We start from the raw sequence: 21204 nt of genomic DNA on the forward strand, positions 1-21204 counted from the left end.
ATAACATCATCTACGCCCTACAAATAAGGAAAGATTACATAGCAGGTTTCTAACTCCATTTACATGTTGGCTGTTTGCGAAAACATGGCCCGTGTCGGAATTGGGATACAGTCGGATTACCGTTCTGCGATATTGCTTGTCGTGTTGTTGCGACGCTGCGATTGTCATGCAAAAATGGAAATGATGGATTCAGGTGGACCATGCTCAGTGTCATGCAGGATCTCAGCGACCCCACGCAACCAGCGACCGTGAAGACAGACACCTTGTACACTTGGCCCTGAAGGACATACATACACTTCAGGTACTCATACTTTGTTTTGCAAGCAAGACAAGTATCCTTTCAGACATTCAACTGCATCCCCTTAGGGAATGGCACTTCATCATCAAAAAGTCAGCTATGAGTCAGCTGACTGCCATACAGTAGATTGCTCGTATTTGTTGCTTCTGATAGTATCAGTATGAAAGGACTCCACTTATCTATTTCCACCACGACCGGTAGGTCAGGGCCCAGCAAAACTAATCTCATTCCTTGGGGCTCAGACTGTGGATTGAGGAGTGCGTGTTACCACGCAGAGGCTTTTAGAACAACATGCACGAGTGCCGATGATGACGGGGCGTCATGTAGGTGATCACTCAGCTTCGGTATCTGTACAGTGCCCAACGTGATTGAATCTGTAGCCTGTGGAAAGCTGAATCCACAGTTGGTCAGACCCACTCACTGTCGAGCGCAGGCACCCTCAGCGTCACTATCTTTACCCAGCTATGCCTAACTTAACCACAGGTTCTAGTCATGGCGCGATGTCACGGACGGGCCTGACTTGGAACTGAGTCTATTACTACTCGTATCAGTGTTTGGTCCCACCACATTTGACAAGTATCCGCCAAGCACATTTTGATTCAGATCCTTCACTGCACATCTCATATCGACTGAGAAAGCTCGTTACCCGGAAACCAGTGATAGGGCAGTTTCAGGCAGTTTTATGGTAACTGCCATGTAGACTGCAAAGATGCTCATTGCATCTCTCAGGGAAAACTCAGATACTACACACACGTTCAGAAAAAGCTGAACACCTTGAACGCCTAGATGCATGACTTACATATTCACAAGACATGTACGGTACACTAGTACGCTCTGCAAAAATGACTAGCATTTGAAAAATGTCGGCCCGTGGGTTCAGGGTCAACATCGACATCGCGGCGCATCGCCACCTATAGGTAATAAATGATAATTAATCGAAACCCTCAGCTGCCGACAGGTGTTGTTGATATACCTCGATGGTGACAGCTGAAAATCTGTGCCCCGACCAGGACTCCAACCCTGGATCTCCTGTTTACATTGCAGATGCTCTATCCATCTGAGCAACTGAGGACACAGATTAATAGCACGACTGCAGGTACTTATCCCTTGCACTCACCCTCTGAGACCAACATTCCCAACTGTCCACAATCTACATACGTAATGTACCTAATATGTATTTGCCCGTCCACTCATTACTCGCGCACCCTAAGGTGATGATTCCCATAAGACTTAGGGCAACCTGTGCGCATGTTTCTGCACATTCGTCAAAGGTAGGTGGAGAAGGTCAATGGCTGGGTAGCCTTTAAGTATATATATGAGGATAGTAACTGTTCTCGAAAGAACAGATACCACTGATGACCGTGCAGCTTCTCTAGAATAAATGATAATTAACTGAAACCGTCAGCTGCCGACCGGTGTTGTTTATATACCTCATTGAGGACAGATGGAAATGTGTGCCCCGACCGGGACCCATCGGTAAAGTGTACCTACGGCTTTCTTTGCCGCTGTAAAACGAAGTCAGTGATCAATGTATCTTGAACAGACGTGCAAGATGCGCTGCAGACGTTTGCGGGATCCATACCGTCAAATCAGTGAATTTGAAAGAGGATGCATTATTGACGTGAGAGAATGTGGTACATCCATCTGGGAAGTTGCTGCTCGTGTGGGACGAAGTGTTTCGGCAGTGGACCGGATGTGTGCAGAATGATTCACGGAAGGCTGTAGAACACGGTAAGATGGGTCAGGTCATATCACCCACACCAACCACTGAGATGATCGACACCTCATGCGAATGGCATTGTGGGACAGATCTGCGTCCTCCTCGGCTCTGGTGCAACAGTGGAACACATCGTACACTATCAGGGGGATAGTCCGTCGCCATTTAATACGGCATGGGTTACGTGCGTTTCTCCATTTCTCCGCCTACCTTTGACGAACGTGCAGAAACATGCTAGACGACGATGGTGTATGGAACGACGTCACTGAAGACTGGAATGGCATGAGATAATGTTTTTGGACGAAAACAGGTTCTACTTGGCCCCATTTTGGTTCGCCGCAGACAGGCAGCGTCAACTCAAGACCATTCGGTGTTCGGTGCTATTGGCACAACCACAAATCGCAGCGAGTGCATTTCCAGGACACTATGATCAGTGTGACGTACTTGAAAGACATCCTCCGGCCCATAGCCATACCCTTTCTGCACAACATCCCAGACGCCATTTTTCAGTAACACAATGTATTACAGCGTGCTGCTGCACGAACTCGCGCCTTCTTGGTGTCACAGGATGTCAGCCTTTACCCTGGACCGCCAGCTCAAGCGAAAATCTGTGGGATATGGTGAAATTACAGGTGCGGTCCTGTGACCCAAACGCGAACCACCACAGATCAACTTTGGAACATAGTGACTATAGCATGGGTGGCTACAGCTTTGGTTGTAACTAATCCTTATAGGCGTCGTTGCCTTGATGCATGGAACAAGTTATCAGAGCCCACGGCGGATGCTAACCCCACTAGGCAACAGGACACATGCTGACCGAGGTGACAGAAACGAGAATCATTTCTGCAGAATGTACTGATGTACATGCCCTGTGAATTTCAACATCCTATCTAGATTTGTTGAAGGTGTTCTGTTTTTCCTGGATACGAGTGTAGCATACCACATGTAGACCAATACCTCAGGCAACTACCCCAGCAGTTACCCCATGACTCACTTGCCAGAGACAAATTCTGTACCTGAAAGATTGATAATATATTTTATACAGCCATTAAATGTGTATAATGCAAATTAATTACAAATATTCCGCAGAAGCCCAGGATTTGGATTCTGGTTCTCGCCACCTCATGAACTGACACCTCCAACAGCTATTCTAGCGTTCACCACTTGCACATATGGTGTTTACCAACCACGCTACTCAAGTTCCCACTGCGTGTGATGAGTAACCGCCGAAGTCTTCGACATGAGCCTCTACTGCACCGATATTTCTGTTGGGACAACATTTTATTCTAGCAATCAGGCGATTGAGTAGCTGAGAGACAGTTTTAAGGGTAATCTCCACCAAGTTGACGAGGTGACAATTTGGCCACTGTGCAATGGCATTTCATTACTAATGACTCCTACATTGAGTAATGTGGCCTAATATCTCAAACGATGACCCTGGAAGCTTACCCTGGGCCCTCGTGGTGCGGGGGAGTGATTTATTGGCTAAAAACCATTATCTTCCATAACCTCAGGGAGTGCACCTGACCATGTCCTCTGATCCTCACCCAGCTACACCTCCCCAGGCACAACCATGCTGAAGATCTGAAGTCAGTCACCTGGTGGTACAATAAATCCAGGTTCCAGGGGAGACTGCATAGATGATGAAAGGTTGATGCCAGCCTTGTCCAGCGGGAGCTTATTCAAGCATCTGAGCACCCTTCTTCACCCAGTCCCTAAGGCTCACGCTGAGAGGACGCCCCATTATCTGCCGCTTACAGACTCAATTGCTGGCGCGACGTAGCACCTTCCCACTAGCACGCCTTGTCAGTCACTAGACCAGGGACAAAAACCCAGCCATCAGCTTAAGCCACTCCAGTAAGTAGCAGGGCACCCCTGGCGAATATCCTCACTGACAGTGCGACTACCTTTGGAACACCACAGACTGACAACAAGGTCACATTGTTGTAGTTTCCCTTGATTCGACAGCAGTGAATGTGCGCTGGCAGTGATGGTGCCATGTCTTAAAAAGAACCTCACTTCCGTGCACAGCATCACGATGGACGTGTCGGTTTAAGGAAGTTTTAAGGAGAACTAACCTTCCTAGACTGCTCACGTCATTGTCATACAGGTCTAGCATCTGACGCGATGGTGTCTGAATACCACTGGGTACACTTCGCGATAACCCCTGATTGCAGGGAAAATCCAAAAAAATGTTAGGGCCAGATCCGCAGAGTTTATTCAACTGTTTCCCGAGCCAAGGACAGTTCCACATCTCCTGCCCATTGAAGACATCTGGACGTGGGTTTGCGAGAGACAGGCTCACCACCACTAGCCAGCCACTGATTGTAGTTCACTTCGACATGATGCCCAGCCGAGTTGGAGACGTTGCTGTTGTGGCATTTCAGAGTATTAAGTTGTGCACCCTTCTACCCTAAATAGCACCTACAAAATTGAATCACGTATTCTTTTTACTCTACTGCATACACACAACAGGAAAAATTTTCATTATTTGCAATGCTTTCTGGTGTTGCTATTACTAAAGTATTTTGGAATGTTCCTTAGCTACCATTTCATATATTTTTTACACCTTTCCTTATAACATCATCAGCGTAAGCGTTTGGTAGAACCACATTTTACTCATTCTATCACTGCAGACACACAAATCATTTTCATATGTTTCTGAATTTCCCTCGACGCATACAGTGTTCAAATAACTTAGGGGAATGCAGCCGGGTGACGTCGTCGACAACCGCCGGTATTTCGACAGGAGCGCACCCTACCATTTTCAAGGCAAAACTGCAGCAAATAAGAGTTGTGCAAGGGAATTTAAAAGGTCGGTCTGTAGAGAAACTCCATATAGATAACACACACGCAGATGCTGTAAACATTAGCGCCATTGCATAATCCAAAGATGACCGAAGTCAGAAGTTATTGATAGTGAAATTAATCAACAAAGTATGAGATACCATTAACTTAATCCCTCTGGGTTTTGGCAAGGGAGAGCACAGGGTTACAACAGAACTCAAAGAAAAACTACCACCTCTATTTGTAAGGTTGCATGCTAATTTGATTTCGACTACTTCCTTAATAACACTTTCCCAACAGCTGGAACTGCGTGCCAGAATCTCCATGTTGTTCCATACGATGAAAGGTGCCATACAGTATTCATCAAGAGCCTTTTTCTTTTTTTTTTTTTTGGCTGTTGTAAGCATGTGTGCCGCTTATGTTCAGTATACCGGTCCTCCATAGTTCTGATACTCTGACCAATACATGACATCCCACGACTCCAAGGAATACGGTAGACACAAGCGTTACGCAAACCAATAACATTCTTTACGGAACCTAAAAGGACTCTGGTCTTAGATGGTGGTCCAATAACACATTTCACATCATAATTTCCGAAAATACGACCAGTCCAGTTCGAACTACTCTTGCGTAAGGCAAAAAGGCTGTAGACGTCGGTGCCACCTCGGCATTATCACCACTCACCCGGTGAACAGTTGATCGATAGCGCAACATTCGTCTGATCTTTCACTCAAACAATTCTGACAAAAGGCGACCTCAAGATGGGCTAACTAAGCTGACAAACTCTCGGGGTCCGAGATGGCATGGTCCCTGTGAACCTAGCGACGGAGCATCCATTCATGCGCCGGCCGCTGTGGCCGAGCGGTTCTAGGCGCTTCAGTCTGGAACCGCGCTGCTGCTACCGTCGCAGGTTCGAATCCTGCCTCGGGCATTGATGTGTGTGATGTCGGTAGGTTAATTAGGTTTAAGTAGCTCTACGCCTAGGGGACTGATGACCTCAGATGTTAAGTCCCATAGTGCTTAGAGCCATTTGAACCCCTTCATCCAGAGCCGAATAGTGCCCACTATCAGCATGCAGATTCAAGTCAGTGTTAGTACGCTTCCTATTTAGGGCATGTACTAACGTACAATCAGCCTTACTGATGGTTCCGATGGCTCTGAGCACTATGGGACTTAACTATTGAGGTCATCAGTCCCCTACAACTTAGAACTACTTAAACCTAACTAACCTAAGGACATCACACACATCCATGCCCGAGGCAGGATTCGAACCTGCGACCGTAGCAGCCGCGTGGTTCCGGACTGAAGCGCCTACAACCGCTAGACCACCAGCCTTACTCCTGAGAAACACATCAAAGGGGGGAAAGCAGTCATTCTATTCCACCTCCATCGCCAAATAAATATTCTGACGGATAGGATTAAGGTGTGCTAAAAAGTCTTTGAAATTCTCACTGTTATGAGGCCTAACAACGAAAGTACAATCTAATATCCGAAAAAAAAGCACGCAGGTTTCAAAGCTGCAACTCCGAGGCACGTTCCTCCATAAACAAATTGGCGATGATAGGAGACAACTTCCTCTGTCGGCTCAAATTATGGTCATTCAATAAAAAGTGAATGGAAGTCAACACATGTCGAAATGGGTTCGTTACTTCAGCACCAAAGCTAGCCTCAATCAACCGTAGCGAATCTTACAGAGGAATGCGAGTGAAGAGAGAGAGAGACCTCATCCACACTTAATATAATATCATATTCATTTAATCGCACTTCCTCTAATCGGCTTAAGAAATCAATCGAGTTCTTAACGTGATGCTCACGCCGACCTACTACAGAGCTCAACAGAGTAGCAAGGTGCTTTCCTTCACAACATGTCGAAGCACAAGCATTACTCATAACCCGACAAAAAGTGTGTAGATTCCGTTACGTATCGCTTGCTTGGTGGAGTTATGCCTTGAAAATGGCAGGGTGTGCTCCAGTCGAAATATCGGTGGTTTTCGACGACCACCAGGCTGCATACATCTAAGTCATTGGAACATTTTCATACTATTTGCGTAACTGTAATTGTTATTTCTTAGGTAACTACGATGTAAAACAATGGCACTGCACATGTGAAACCCTGCTCAGATGTAAGACAGAGGCTGATGGCCCTAATCAGAGCGGGTTAAATAAATAAATAAACTTTTCGACTTTCTTCCCTGTAATTTAATGACTTCTTGTGCGAAAACCAAAACATAGTTATCTGCACATACTTTCTTACCAATGGAGTTGATCACCTTCCTTAAGGCCCCCGTGCTGACTATTTGCTTCTTCTCTACGGTGTTGACGATCCAGCTGGAAGCAAGACTCAGGACAATATTAGCGACGTACGGCAGTGCAGAAAGTAACCCGTTCTGCGAGAAAACACATCAGAAAATTTCAGCTGCAGAATGTAAAAATTCTTTTTGCATTTCACAGAGTACCTCATAAGTCAAAACATGTTGATGACGTGTTACAAAACCTTAAGGAACTGTGTACTTACGTAACATATCACACTGAAGGAACAGAGATACTTTATTATTATTATTATTACTGTAGCAGGTAATCCAAATTTTCAACACTGATGAGTGTTGAAGAACTCGGAAAAATTGTCGCAAGGCACAAAGTAATGCAGTCCATTGTTCGTGTTTAACGTTTATGGAGCCTCAAAGAGATGTCAATAGCACATTCAACTCAGTCATCTTGAACGATCTCAATAAATGGATGGGGATCAACTCTGTCTTGCGTATATGAAGCCCTGGTTTACATGGACACCCTTTCATTTTTTTCATTACCAGTGGTACTTAGTTCATCCGTCTAGAGACTAAACAACTCGCAGTGAAAGGCAAATTTCATCCGTCAACCGTGAACGAGCCTACCGTAGCCAAATATATAGCACCCACCGCTAGTTCCAAGCACCGCCCCAGAAATTATTCAAGAATAATTACTCTACTTGCTTTTTGACCCTCTCGACTAGAGTATGTTGGGGCAAGAGCCAGCAGTAGCAACATCGTTGACCAGTTGCCAAGGGGAACCACATAGGGACAGTACTGCTGACGCATCTGTACAATGAGTATGCACGTGTGACCCCTGTTGGCCGAACTATTCACTTCCGAGCGAAGGTTACATCAGTTTCTCAACTTATATCTAAGGAAATTCTCACGTCCGTACATATTGTACTCATTGTGACGGAGATTTATCTCACCATGTTAGACAAGTTACCATAGAGGGCGCTTAGAAGTTACCTCTGTAATATAATTCTGTTGCACGTATTTGGGATGAGATAGTACTCGTCCTCATCAATGGTTTAGTCTTGCCCCCGAACGGCTCTTGGATACTGGGTAAATCCATAATGTAAGTTGGTCTATATCTCTCGTAACTAATCCTGCGTTTATCATGGATCTACATACCTTCGACATCTTGATCTGCTGGTTATATCCGTGAAAATATTGAAAGAAGTTCTAAAATTACCATCCGTTGGTCATTTAGTCTCAGCTGGATGCCGCCCCTGGAAGCCCTGTTCTATCTCGGAACTTGCCTCCAAGGTTTGTGATCAATGTATGAACCCTCAGACACTGTCACAATGGAAAGAATGCAATCTTGATCTGTGAATAATATGTTATGCTGTCATGTGAGAGTGTTCCATTGGTAGACGGAAGTGAAGTACTGTTAACAAGCGTAACTGCATTATTATTATTGAAGTACTTCTCTTTTAAAAAACTAAGGCGCGTCCAAAAGCTACTACACGTTTACAACAATTTTGTTGCATGTGTTGAGCTTGGCTTGTGACGATAATAACTGTAAGCCCATCAAACGTTTACCCTGTTTACCCTTTGTTGAGAATGTGTTCGTGTAGCACATTCCAGCACAAACACTAATGTTGTCTACCAATGGCGAGTCACCAAATAAAAGTTTCATCTTTTTCCCAAAGCAACAACGTCAAGTTACGTATACATCCTAATTATTAAGAGACCGTAAATGATTACTACCAGAGTTAGGGATCTAAAACTCGTACAAGTGTTACATAATCCACCAGAATGAGTTCACCTGTAGTTAATTTTATATCTGATGGACTTGTTCTGAAACGTAACTTCCTATTTCCCTTTTTTTTTTTTTTTTTTTGAAAAATGAAGAAACCGTAGATGACTTGCTCAATCCGGCATCTTCTGCGAGTTCTCCATTTTTCAAAATGGACTTGTACGGTTGCGGGTGCTCCACAAGAAGAACTATTTCCCTTCATCCGCCAGTTAATAAATAATTTCTAAACAGTCGCAAAGTTGCTGAGAAACACATACACTCGACAGATAAGAAATTGGGTTAGCTGTAGACAGAATGGCAGAAAATTCGGACCACATGGCAACAGTAGGAGAAAATCCAGTCTGGGGCGTGATGTCAGAGAGAGAGGGGAAATGGGTCTTGATTTAGGAAATGTGAGGTACCCGACACTCACTCTGTTAACTGCTTAGGACCCGTGTGTAAGTGTGGCGAATTGTACGTATACATGGACAGTGCGACAGGTCGACAAGAATGATTTAGAGTGTGTGTTACCCGTAATAGAGAGTTGCAAGAACAAACTTTTGTGATTCAATGTATCTCTCATGTGTCCTGCAAGTGTCAATAAAGTTCTTTACTTGTTGCTATTTATCTGTCACTTAGAGCAGAGTAAAAGTGAGTAATACTACAGTGGTGACCCTGTTTTGCTCAAATGGCTCTGAGCACTATGGGACTTAACATCTGAGGTCATCAGTCCCGTAGACGTAGAACTACTTAAACCTAACTACCCTACGTGCAGCACATACATCCATTCCCGAGGCGGGATTCGAAACTGCGACCGTAGCGGTCGCACGGTTCCACATTTAAGCGCCTAGAACTGCTCTTCCACTACGGCCGGCTGACCATGTTTTGTAAAAATTAGTTCTTCCGCACTCCGTAACTACCACGCCGCCTCGAGAATGGAGAAGCAACACTCACAACCATAGTAGCTTACCTGTAAACAAGAAGAAAAACAACATCCACATAATCACCATTCACCGATTTCTACTGGGCAGTCTAGCTGCAACGTCACCAACTACAACAGCTTCAGTACGGCTACAGACTTTCTGGACAGCTCATCCGACAGAATGGTTCGTGCATCTTCCAACAAAGTGGTGTATGTAACAACGAAGACAAATTGAACCCAATCTTCGCCAACTTGGATGACTAATTGGTTAAAGTGGTTCAAGACGCAGTATTGCAGCGCATCTCGGAGCAGGATACCAAGACTTTAGAGACATAGAAATGAAGCGCCAGTCAGTAACTAAGCGACAAAGTATGCAACGAATCCTGAGTGAAGAGTCTGACAATAACTGGACCGCCTGTATCCGCCTGTACCCGCTACCTGCCTCCTGAGCTTCATGCAACAGTGGTTGAACGCAGGATTTGTATACAGAGCAGATAGAAGTGCTTTATATAACGATGAGGTTTTAGGAGGACTAAATTTTTGTTTTGCGTAAATAAATGTCATCCTGGTTCTCTCTCACAATGAACATGAGCACAGAAGACACTTACATCTGTTATTTCAATGCATTCAGCAGAGTGGTGTTCTTCTAAATATGCATCCTATTGACGACGAAGCCGGGCGATTGACGTCAGTATACGCCTGGTGGCCGGGAAAGACCCACTTTTACTTTGCGTGGGCAGATATACACAAGTCCGACGACCTACCTTTGCGATGTAGCGGTGACGGCAATGTGCTTTCCGCGTTGGATAGTGACTGTTCGAGAGCGCCAGTTCATCGCTTTTTAGCACAGTCTTTACTATGATGAAATACCAGTAACTAATACTATCAAACATGTCTCGACGTTAGAGACACTTGGGAAATCGTAGTGGGATATACTGAAAAAGACATGGAAAAATATGAAAAGTGAAGAAAAAGAAAGTCAGGACACTAGTGAAAGTATCAATTTAATATATCACTACAAAAACTACAAACTACAAAAAGGTGGTAATTTAAGGAGATGGAACCTGGATAAACTGTAAGAACCATAGGTTGTACATAGTTTCAGAGAGAGCATAAGGGAATAATTGACAAGAATGGGGGAAAGAAATACAGTAGAAGAAGAATGGGTAGCTTTGAGGGATGAAGTAGTGAAGGCAGCAGAGGATCAATTAGGTAAAAAGTCGAGGATTAGTAGAAATCCTTGGGTAACAGAAGAAATATTGAATTTAATTGATGAAAGGAGAAAATATAAAAATGCAGTAAATGAAGCAGGCAAAAAGGAATACAAACGTCTCAAAAATGAGATCGACAGGAAGTGTAAAATGGTTAGAGGACAAATGTAGGGATGTAGAGGCTTATCTCACTAGGGGTAAGATAGATACTGCCTACAGGAAACTTAAAGAGACGTTTGGAGAAAAGTGAACCACTTGTATGAATATCAAGAGATCAGATGGAAACCCAGTCCTAATCAAAGAAGGGAAAGCAGAAAGGTGGAAGGACTATATAGAGGGTCTATACCAGGGCGATGTACTTGAGGACAATATCGTGGAAATGGAAGAGGATGTAGATGAAGATCAAATGAGAGATATGATACTGCGTGAAGAGTTTGACAGAGCACTGAAAGACCTAAGTCGAAACAAGGCCCCAGGAGTAGACAACATTCCATTAGAACTACTAACAGCCTTAGGAGAGCCAGTCCTGACAAAACTCTACCCTCTGGTGAGCAAGATTTATGAGACAGGCGAAATACCCTCAGACTTCAAGAAGAATATAATAATTCCAATCCCAAAGAAACCAGGTGTTGACAGATGTGAAAATTACCGAACTATCAGTTTAATAAGCCACGGCTGCAAATTACTAACTCGAATTCTTTACAGACGAATGGAAAATCTGGTAGAAGCCGACCTCGGGGAAGATCAGTTTGGATTCCGTAGAAATGTTGGAACACGTGTGGCAATACTGACCCTACGACCTATCTTCGAAGATAGATAGATGAAGGAATGGCAAACCTACGTTTCTAGCATTTGTGGACTTAGAGAAAGCTTTTGAAATGTTGACTGGAATACTGTCTTTCAAATTCTGAAGGGGGCAGGCGTAAAATACAGGGAGCGAAAAGCTATTTACAATTTGTACAGAAACCAGATGGCAGTTACAAGAATCGAGTGGTACGAAAGGGAAGGAGTGGTTGGGAAAGGGAGTGAGATGTTATTCAATCTGTATATTGAGCAAGCAGTAAAGGAAACAAAAGAAAAATTCGGAATAGGTGTTAAAATCCATGGAGAAGAAATAAAAACTTTGAGATTCGCCGATGACATTTTAATTCTGTCAGAGACAGAAAAGGACTTGGAAGAGCAGTTGAACGGAATGGATAATATCTTGAAAGGAGGATATAAGATGAACATCAACAAAAGCAAAACGTGTATAATGGAATGTAGTCTAATTAAGTCGGGTGATACTGAGGGAATTAGATTAGAAAATGAGACACTTAAAGTAGTAAATGAGTTTTGTTATTTGGGGAGCAAAATAATTGATGATTGTCGAAGTAGAGAGGATATAAAATGTAGACTGGCAATGGCAAGGAAAGCATTTCTGAAGAAGAGAAATTTGTTAACATCGAGTATAGATTTAAGTGTCAGGAAGTCGTTTCTGAAAGTATTTGTATGGAGTGTAGCCATGTATGGAAGTGAAACATGGACGATAAATAGTTTAGACAAGAAGAGAATAGAAGCTTTCGAAATGTGGTGCTACAGAAGAATGTTGAATATTAGATGGGTATATCACATAACTAATGAGGAAGTATTGAATAGGATTGGGGAGAAATAACGTTTGTGGCACAACTTGACTAGAAGAAGGAATCGGTTGGTAGGACATGTTCTGAGGCATCAAGGGATCACCAATTTAGTATTGGAGGGCAGCGTGGAGGGTAAAAATCGTAGAGGGAGACCAAGAGATGAATACACTAATTAGATTCAGAAGGATGTAGGTTGCAGTAGATACTGGGAGATGAAGAAGCTTGCACAGGATAGAGTAGCATGGAGAGCTGCATCAAACCAGTCTCATGACTGAAGACCACAACAACAACAACAACAATATACCACAGGGGGAAAAACATTCGTAGACAAATGAAATTTGACAGTATTGTTGGCAACAACGTTGACAAACACTATGTTGCTAGTACTGTCGATGAAAAAAGCACTGAAGAAAAGACGGATGAATCTGAGTATATTATACATAATTTTTTACTATTATTATTATTACCCAAAACGAAATGCGCTGATTGCGATCAAAGTACCTTGAGTTTTGAATTAGATCCAACGCGCTGAGGATTATTGCGTAGAATTACTCTAAAATGTTCCTATTGCGAACTGGGTGGAAATGAATCTCCCAAATCACATAGCTATACGTTGAAAAGATGTTTCAAACAAAATACAAGCAGAGCTATGCTTGTCATTTATATATGCAGGAAAAGGACATTCGAGCATTCTGTACTTCGCGATGATTATTAATATGCTCTTTTTCTCCTGTGATACTTCTCAAGTACATGTGCGACGTATAGAAACTGCTGTTGATGAATCTACGAAAGCCATTTTTGATGAACTACAGTAATAGTAAAAAATAAGTATAAGAGGTCAGAACTGAATAGTGATCGCGAGCTTAATGAAAGTGACTATGGCGAAAATTCAAAATTGGATTCTGAGAATGAGTTTATTCATAATGATCTTGAGGAAAATGCAAAATTGGATTCCAATAATCAGGTTATTGATAATGATTGTGAGGACAATTTGCACATGGTTTCCGATTGTGAGCTTAGTGAAGATAATATTGCCAACAGTGATTTAATATCGCAAAGTTCCGATGACAAAATATATTTATATGTGATTTACGATGGTTCATTGCCAACTAGAGGTTTCCGAAATGTTGGTTTGGCAGCGTTGTAAATTTGATTACACGATGCATTGTCGACTTTGATATTGCAACACCGTTTTGTCAAAATTGTGTGGCTACAGAAACTCAATTAGATGAAGACTCACGGAATTTAGTTTGTGGTCGGAAAGACACACCAATTAGTGTTCCATGAATCATTCGGGCTCGTCTGGTGCAATGGAACCAACGATTGCTGAAAATATGTGGAAACGATCCGGAAGTTATGGATTTCGATATACCAAAATGCTTTCACATGATCAAAAGGTTTCAATCATGTCGCTTCACTGAAAATTTAAGGAGATAATTGTGAAATACAAAAGGAGGAATGTGTGAATCATGTTGCAAACAGGTATTGTGCGTCAATGTGTCTACACAAAATCTTTTGTATATACATAGATGTGTACACATATCTATTTCACGACCATATTATTTTCGTATTTATTTCCCAAAATTGGCATAGGACACATTTACAACTCGTGCTTTTTGCGGGGTCTATGCAGGTATAACAGTAATTGTGAAAGAAGAAAGCAGCAGAAAAGTTTCGTAGGGTAGGAAGAGTCACGAACAACCAAAGGACACTACTACAAAAAAAAAAAACCTTGCAGAATGTTACAAAAAAGCAACACATAGAAATAAACGTGACATGAAGATACATACAAACATACTTTCCGACATCATTTACATCTTACAGCTACAATAGTTGCAACTTTTTTATTAATTCCTTCTGGGAAATAGTTTATAATTTACAGAATATGAATGGTGTAATTTATGCGTCAATATACCATTGCTCTTCTACTGACAAAAATTCTCGACATTCTCCCCACCCGAAAGGAGAATCATCATGTTTTTATCAGTCGTCCGCATCAGCAAAAGAAATTGATCCTGGATCTCGTGCTTCTAATATAAAAACATCAATAAATCACCTTTGTCCAGACATAAACTGCCTGTTTATACTCGCTTGACTGATGAATCACTACTAACACGATGTGCTCGATGCCTATCACAAAATGCTAATGAGAGTTTACACAGCGTTATACGGAACAGGTGTCCTAAAGAGACGCATGTTTCTGCAAAGAGAGTTAAAGTAGCAGCGTCCATCAGTGCTTATAAATATATTGACTCTCAGAGTTATTTCAGAAATAATGAAAAAATTAAGACTCCAATATGCTTGTCGAACAGCACAAGCATTAGCGAAAAAGAACAAAGTAGCTTTGCAGCAAGCTGAAACGAAAATTTCGAAAAAATACAAGGAAGTTCGTCGAGAAACTGATTTTGCCAAACATCAAAGATGTTTTAATGTAACTGCCTATTAGTTACACATATACGGTGCACATGTTATGTAATAGTAAACTGAAAATAAAGAGTACAATTTTGAAACGTATCACGTTGTATTTTATTTATTATTATTTTTTTTCGTACTGGTCCAAACATTGTATAATGCCGCAGTAATACTCGTCACGTATTATAAGAATTGAATTTTTGTAATTTGTCTACACTTTTTGTATGTATATAGTGTTAAAGAAGTCACGAAACTTCATTTTCTTAGGAAAGAATAAAAGTGGCCGAAACAAAAATGTGCTATTCCTTCGTCAACTTTAAACATTTTTGCCTTACGTTTTTTTGTGAATACATTCAGTGAAAACCAAGAACTCCATGTATGAGTTCGAGAAAAACAATGACTTTTTTCCAAAACCCAAAAATCTAGACGTATGAGACAAATTTTTGTTTACCAAATTGAAGAACCTTCAACACTGCAGCGCGTCAGCAGTCGTTGATTAATATATTAAAAAACTAGAAACCCGCCTCGACTGCGGAAAAAGTACCTAGTGTTTACTTAGGTTTCGGTGTAGATAACTACACCTTCTTCACAACAATAAAACCCACAAGTCCCTAAGAAGACCTTTGTCAATTATTAAAAGAACACCATGGCTATACATTTATAAACGAAAAAAGGGGAAACACGAACAGTACATATGTACAAAGTCTAAACCGTTACTTAACTTAATGGTGTAACCTCCACCTCACACCGGCTTATGTTCGATGGGCCACGACCCGCCATACAATGCAGCTACAAATGGTCGCTCACTTACACGCTCGACCCGCTACCTATGCACATGCGCAAGACATATGCGCATTCAAGTAACTTCCCTTGCCTTGCGCATGTGCGTCGAGCGTGTAAGTGAGCGACCATTTGTAGCTGCAGTGTATGGCGGGTCGTGGCCCATCGAACATAAGCGGTGTGAGGTGGAGGTTACACCATTAAGTTAAGTAACGGTTTAGACTTTGTACATATGTACTGTTTGTGTATCCCCTTTTTTCGTTTATAAATGTATAGCCATGGTGTTCTTTTAATCATTGACAAAGGTCTTCTTAGGCACTTGTGGGTTTTATTGTTGTGAAGAAGGTGTAGTTATCTACGCCGAAACCTAGGTAAACACTAGGTACTTTTTCGCAGTCGAGGCGGGTTTCTAGTTTTTTAATATAGTTACCAAATTGGCTTCACCCATTTAATTCAGCATGCCAAGCTATGTTATGGAACAAATTTTCAGCCCCCTGTGACTTTTTTGTGATTGGGTTGAAATTTCACCGGTACTCTCCCTTAAACAGTTACGCCTGAACGATAAGTAGTGAGTCATTGTAAATGCATTTTTTAGAATAAAAACCCTCTGTGCCACACATATGTTGGCACCCAGTTGCTCACGTTGTTTTTCAAACATTCAGCCACGTCTGTAATCTGATTCGTATTCAGTAGATTTTGTGGAGCGCCCTCTTACAGTCAGTTAAGTAAACAATCCTACACATTGGGCTTATGCAGCTACAGAGTGAGCTTAGAATATCTCACATTTCCGTAATCAATGGCTCACTTTCTCTGTGTGAACCAGTTTCTCAGCTGTTGTTGCCAAATGGTCCGAATTTTCTGCAGTTTTTTCTGCAGTGGCCTCTGTCATTTTTTTAATTTATTTTTCTGCCGACTGTACAAGATATTGACTTGCTAGCCCAGAGTAACTTAAAACATACTTTACGCTCCCTTTTCCTTTGATATACTATTTCTGTAGAGGTAGCTGTCGACGTGAGGGTCAATTATTACTACAAAATGTTTTACGAAAGTGTACGAAGACTACACTGAGATGACAGAAGTCTTGATATGCCTCCTAATATAGTGGAGGACTCCTTTTTCCCGGCTTAGTGTAGAAACTGGACGTCGCATGGAATTAATGAGTCGTTGGAAATCCTGGGCACAAATATTGAGCCATGCTGCCTTTATAGCCGTCCATAAATGCGAAAGTCTTGTCGGTGCAGGATTTGCATGAACTGACCCCTCGACTACGTCCCATAAATGTTCGATGGGGTTCATTTCAGGCGATATGGGTGTCCAAATCATTCGCTCAAATTTTCCAGAATGTTCTTCAAACCGATCGCGAATAATTGTGGCCCAGTGACGTGGCATCGGGTTTTGCGAAAATGAAGTCCTGAACGGCTGCAAATGGTCCCCAAGTAGCCGAACATAACCGTTTCCACTGAATAATCGTCTCAGTTGGACCAGAACATCCAGTCCATTCGAAGTAAACACAGCCCTCAGCATTATGGAACCACCACCAGCTTGCATGGTGCTGGAGGACAACTTGAGTCATGGCTTCATGGGGTCTGCGCCGCACTCGAACCCTATCATAGTTTCTGACCAACTGAAATCGAGACTTATATGATTAGGCCACTGTTTTGCAGTCGTCAAGGATCCGACAGGGCCGCCAGTCCAGGAGAGTCGCTGCAGGCGACGTCATGGTGTTAGCAAAGGCACACGCGTCGGTTGTCTGCTCCCATACCCCATAACGCCTAATTTCGCCGCACTGTCCTAACGGACTAAATCGTCGTACGTCTCATATTGGTATCTGCCGTTATTTCAAGCAGAACTGCTTGTTTGTTAGCACTAACAAATCTTCGCAAACACCGCTACTCTCGGTCCTTAAGTGAAGGCAAGCCCCCACTGCGTTGTCTGTGGTGACAGGTAAACACTGGGATGTAATACGGATCTCGGAAGATTAAATTCCTTAACGATTTCCGAAATGGAATATTTCATGCGTCTAGCTCCAAATAACAATCCCTTCGTGCGGCCATAATCACGACGGAGACCTTTTCACATGAATCATGTGAGCACAAATGATAGCTCCTCCAATGCATTGCCCTTTTATTCGTTGTGTCCGTGATACTATCGGCATTAGTGTACGTGCACATCGCTATCCGATGACTTTTGTCAGCTCAGCTTACATCTCCTTTCGAGCCAGTCAACACAGCTGATACAATTGTGACGAAAAAGTACGTCATATTCATCATCTCTCGGTACTTGGCTTATGACATGTCCATTATAATTATTCGGGCTGTTATGCCGTGATCGGTTGATGAATTCTGCGTGAATTCCCAACGTTTCGTCTCCGTCTGCGGAGGACATCTTCAAGGGGGTCTGTAGCTCGAGGGAAGGTCCAACACACCCACTGGCTCGCTACTGACTGCCGCTAAATTCCGTGTCGGCGCGCTCCTGCGCCTAGGCGCGACGTCACGTGTTTTGAAAACGTCAGTGCAATTGGCCGCTGTCCGTCGCCGTCGATCGCCGTTGCCATCACCCAGTAGTGGACGGGTGGTACACATCTTCTTCAACACCGGCATTCATATACCGTTTAATTTCACGCCCTCCTCCTTTCGACTGAAATTATTAGGGTGTCTGGCGATTTCGATTGCCTCCCTGTAGAGCCTTTCGTAATATTCCCTTGTGGCCGCTAGTACTTGCGTCTCCTCGAAACGAATATGGTGGTTACCTGGCTGGGAAGCATGCTCCGGAACATCTGATCGTTCCGTTTCTCCTCTTCTACAATTGCCCTTGTGCTCCTCCAAACGTTTTTAAACAGTTCTTTTATTGGTACCCACATAAACATCTCCACATTTGCATGGGATACTATACACTACAGCTTTTTCCAATGGTTTGCGAGCGTCCTTGGCAGGCTTAAGGTATTCCTGTATCTTCCTGGTGGGCTTGTAAATTACGGTAATATTCCGATTCGTCAAGCTCCTCCCTATTCTTCCCGTATATTTTTAACAAACGGCAGGAAAACCTTAGATTTTGCAATAACCTGTACGTCACTATGATTTCTGTGAGGCTGTCTCAACGCACGTTTTATTTCGGCGGACGAATATCCGTTCTTAATTAGCGCATTGTGGAGATGTTCCGTCTCAGCGTCGAGCAACTCAGGTTCACAAATGTTTCTAGCTCTGTCCGCTAACGTCTTGATAACACCCCGCTTCTGTTGTGGGTGGTGGTTCGAATCCCGGTGCAAATAACGGTCCGTGTGCGTGAGTATGCGGTATACTGAGTGGCCCAAACTACCATTTTCGTTTCTAAAAACAAGCAAATCGAGGAAATGTAATTTTCCGTCTACGTCCTCCTGCATTGTAAACTGAATTCTAGAGTTTATACTATTCAGATGTTCGTGGAACCGGCTTGGTTCCTCCCTGCCATGTCTCCACAGCACAAACGTGTCATCCACGTATCGGAACCATAATTTGTTTTTTTGCTGGCAGTGCCTAAGGCCTGTTCTTCGAATTTCTCCATAAAGAAGTTTCCAATTACGGGACTTAGGGGGCTTCCCATAGCCACGGCATCCCTTTGTTCATAAAACTGTTTATTCCACTTGAAGTATGTGGTCGTCAAACAACACTTTAACAGTTCTGAAACATCGGCAGAAAAAATTCTATCCAGCTGTTCCAATACATCATTAAGTGGAACCATGGTAAACACCGACACCACATCGAAGCTGACCAATATGTCCTCCGACTGGACCACTATGCCATTCAATCTGCTGATGAAATGTGTCGAATTCTTTATATAAGAGCCCGAACGGCCCACATGTGGTTTTAACAGCGTAGTCAAAAACTTGGCTAACGAGTAGGTGGGCGAACCAAAGGCATCGGTCTTAACGGCACATTTTCTTTATGAATTTTGGGCAATACATAAAGCCTCGGTGGTAGCGCAACCGAATTGCAGAGATCTTTCTGTACACTCTCTTCAATGGAAGACTTTTTTGTTAACCGCATTGAAGTTCTAAGAGCGTTGTTTGTGGGGTCCTTATTCAGCTTCCTATATGCTTGCGGATCCAGTAGATCAGTAATACATTTTAGTATCACTTGGAATACGACACTGGAAAATTCTGCTGTTCGACTGGAATGCGCTACATTCACAAACAAATGGATGTTCCTAGAATTAGAAAGTATAATTTTTTGAAATTTCTTACACCGGTTTTCTCTCTGAAAACGGAGTGCAGTTTTTTTTTTAAAACCAGGACATGTTTATTTCACTGCATCGTCAGACGAATATAAGCTCAAGATCTGTGATATGGGCTGACAAACGTTGGTGGGCCGGATTGGTTTCACGATGATTCGTTCTTTGATTATCAGCAACAGTTTCGGTAATCCACACAATATCTGTAATTTTTCCAGACTCATTTATAAAGTTACCAGCAAAGTCGAAAGCACGCCAGAATACTGATATGTGCATGGATCAAACAGTGGAGAAAAGCACTCCACAATTATTTTCTCGGCTAACAACTACTGTCACACTTCTTACACAAAAGTACAGTTAATGATGTAAGCCGTTTTACTTACAGATTCAATGTCAAATCCAAGAACATTACTTAAGTACGTTGGTGTCTCTGTCAGGAGCGTGAAGAATCCCCAGTTCTGAGTCATAGTGACTACTACGAGAGAAAATACGGGCAGTGATGTGAAAATCGATACCCACGGCGTTGGAAATTTCTGTAAACCACATACATAAAACCGTCTCAGTAATAAAATATACAACAAAAATATGTATTTCATAATAAATAGCTTGTATCTTACCTCTTGTTCACGTGAGACATCCTTGCAAGATTCTTCAATAAAAGTAAGTTCTGCTCTAGAAATATGCTTGTGTTGAGATGGGGTATTCTCTCCAAACCAGAATAAGATCGCTCCACAAATGATGGAAAGTCCACCAAAGAAGTAGAAGATAAATGGCCACCCAACGGCGCTCTGAGCTATTGCTCCTGATGTCATCATTGCTATTACTGTGCCCAGCTGATCGCCTACAGTAATGTCGAGAAAAGAATGCCATTATTGCTTCATTTTTGAAGAGAAAAATTGATCGTTTCTCGAAGTCCACTCCCATAACTAAATGAATTACAGATTAATATTTATTGAAATCATGATGCAGTTGTAACCAACTGGTTGCAAAGTTATATCATCTTCAACCAGTTTTGATTGTCAACAGTATCATGTTCGCAAAGCATACCACACTTCTCGAGATTAAAGAGTACTGTGCTTCAGACATTGAAGAAAATAGAACTCTATAATTCTGCAACTGCACAATAGTGGAATGTTTCTCAAACTTTTCACTGAACTAATAAGAGGTTTCTCAAAACTATCCATACATCATTCACTTGCATTGCAACTATACGCACATAAAAC

General features: G+C 42.5%; 1 protein-coding gene across 1 annotated transcript in view; it reads right to left on the reverse strand.

The window, feature by feature from the left end:
• Window positions 1-21204, reverse strand: part of LOC124777970 (putative inorganic phosphate cotransporter) — a 95425-nt gene that overhangs the window by 47156 nt on the left and 27065 nt on the right. Inside the window, exons 4-6 of the mRNA XM_047253535.1 lie at window positions 20599-20822; window positions 20365-20514; window positions 7057-7189 (exon numbers count right to left, since the gene is read on the reverse strand). Coding sequence (XP_047109491.1) covers window positions 7057-7189; window positions 20365-20514; window positions 20599-20822 — 507 coding nt within the window. The remainder of the gene's footprint in view (window positions 1-7056; window positions 7190-20364; window positions 20515-20598; window positions 20823-21204) is intronic.

Source organism: Schistocerca piceifrons, chromosome 1, assembly GCF_021461385.2.
Source record: "Schistocerca piceifrons isolate TAMUIC-IGC-003096 chromosome 1, iqSchPice1.1, whole genome shotgun sequence".
Taxonomy (NCBI): domain Eukaryota; kingdom Metazoa; phylum Arthropoda; class Insecta; order Orthoptera; family Acrididae; genus Schistocerca; species Schistocerca piceifrons.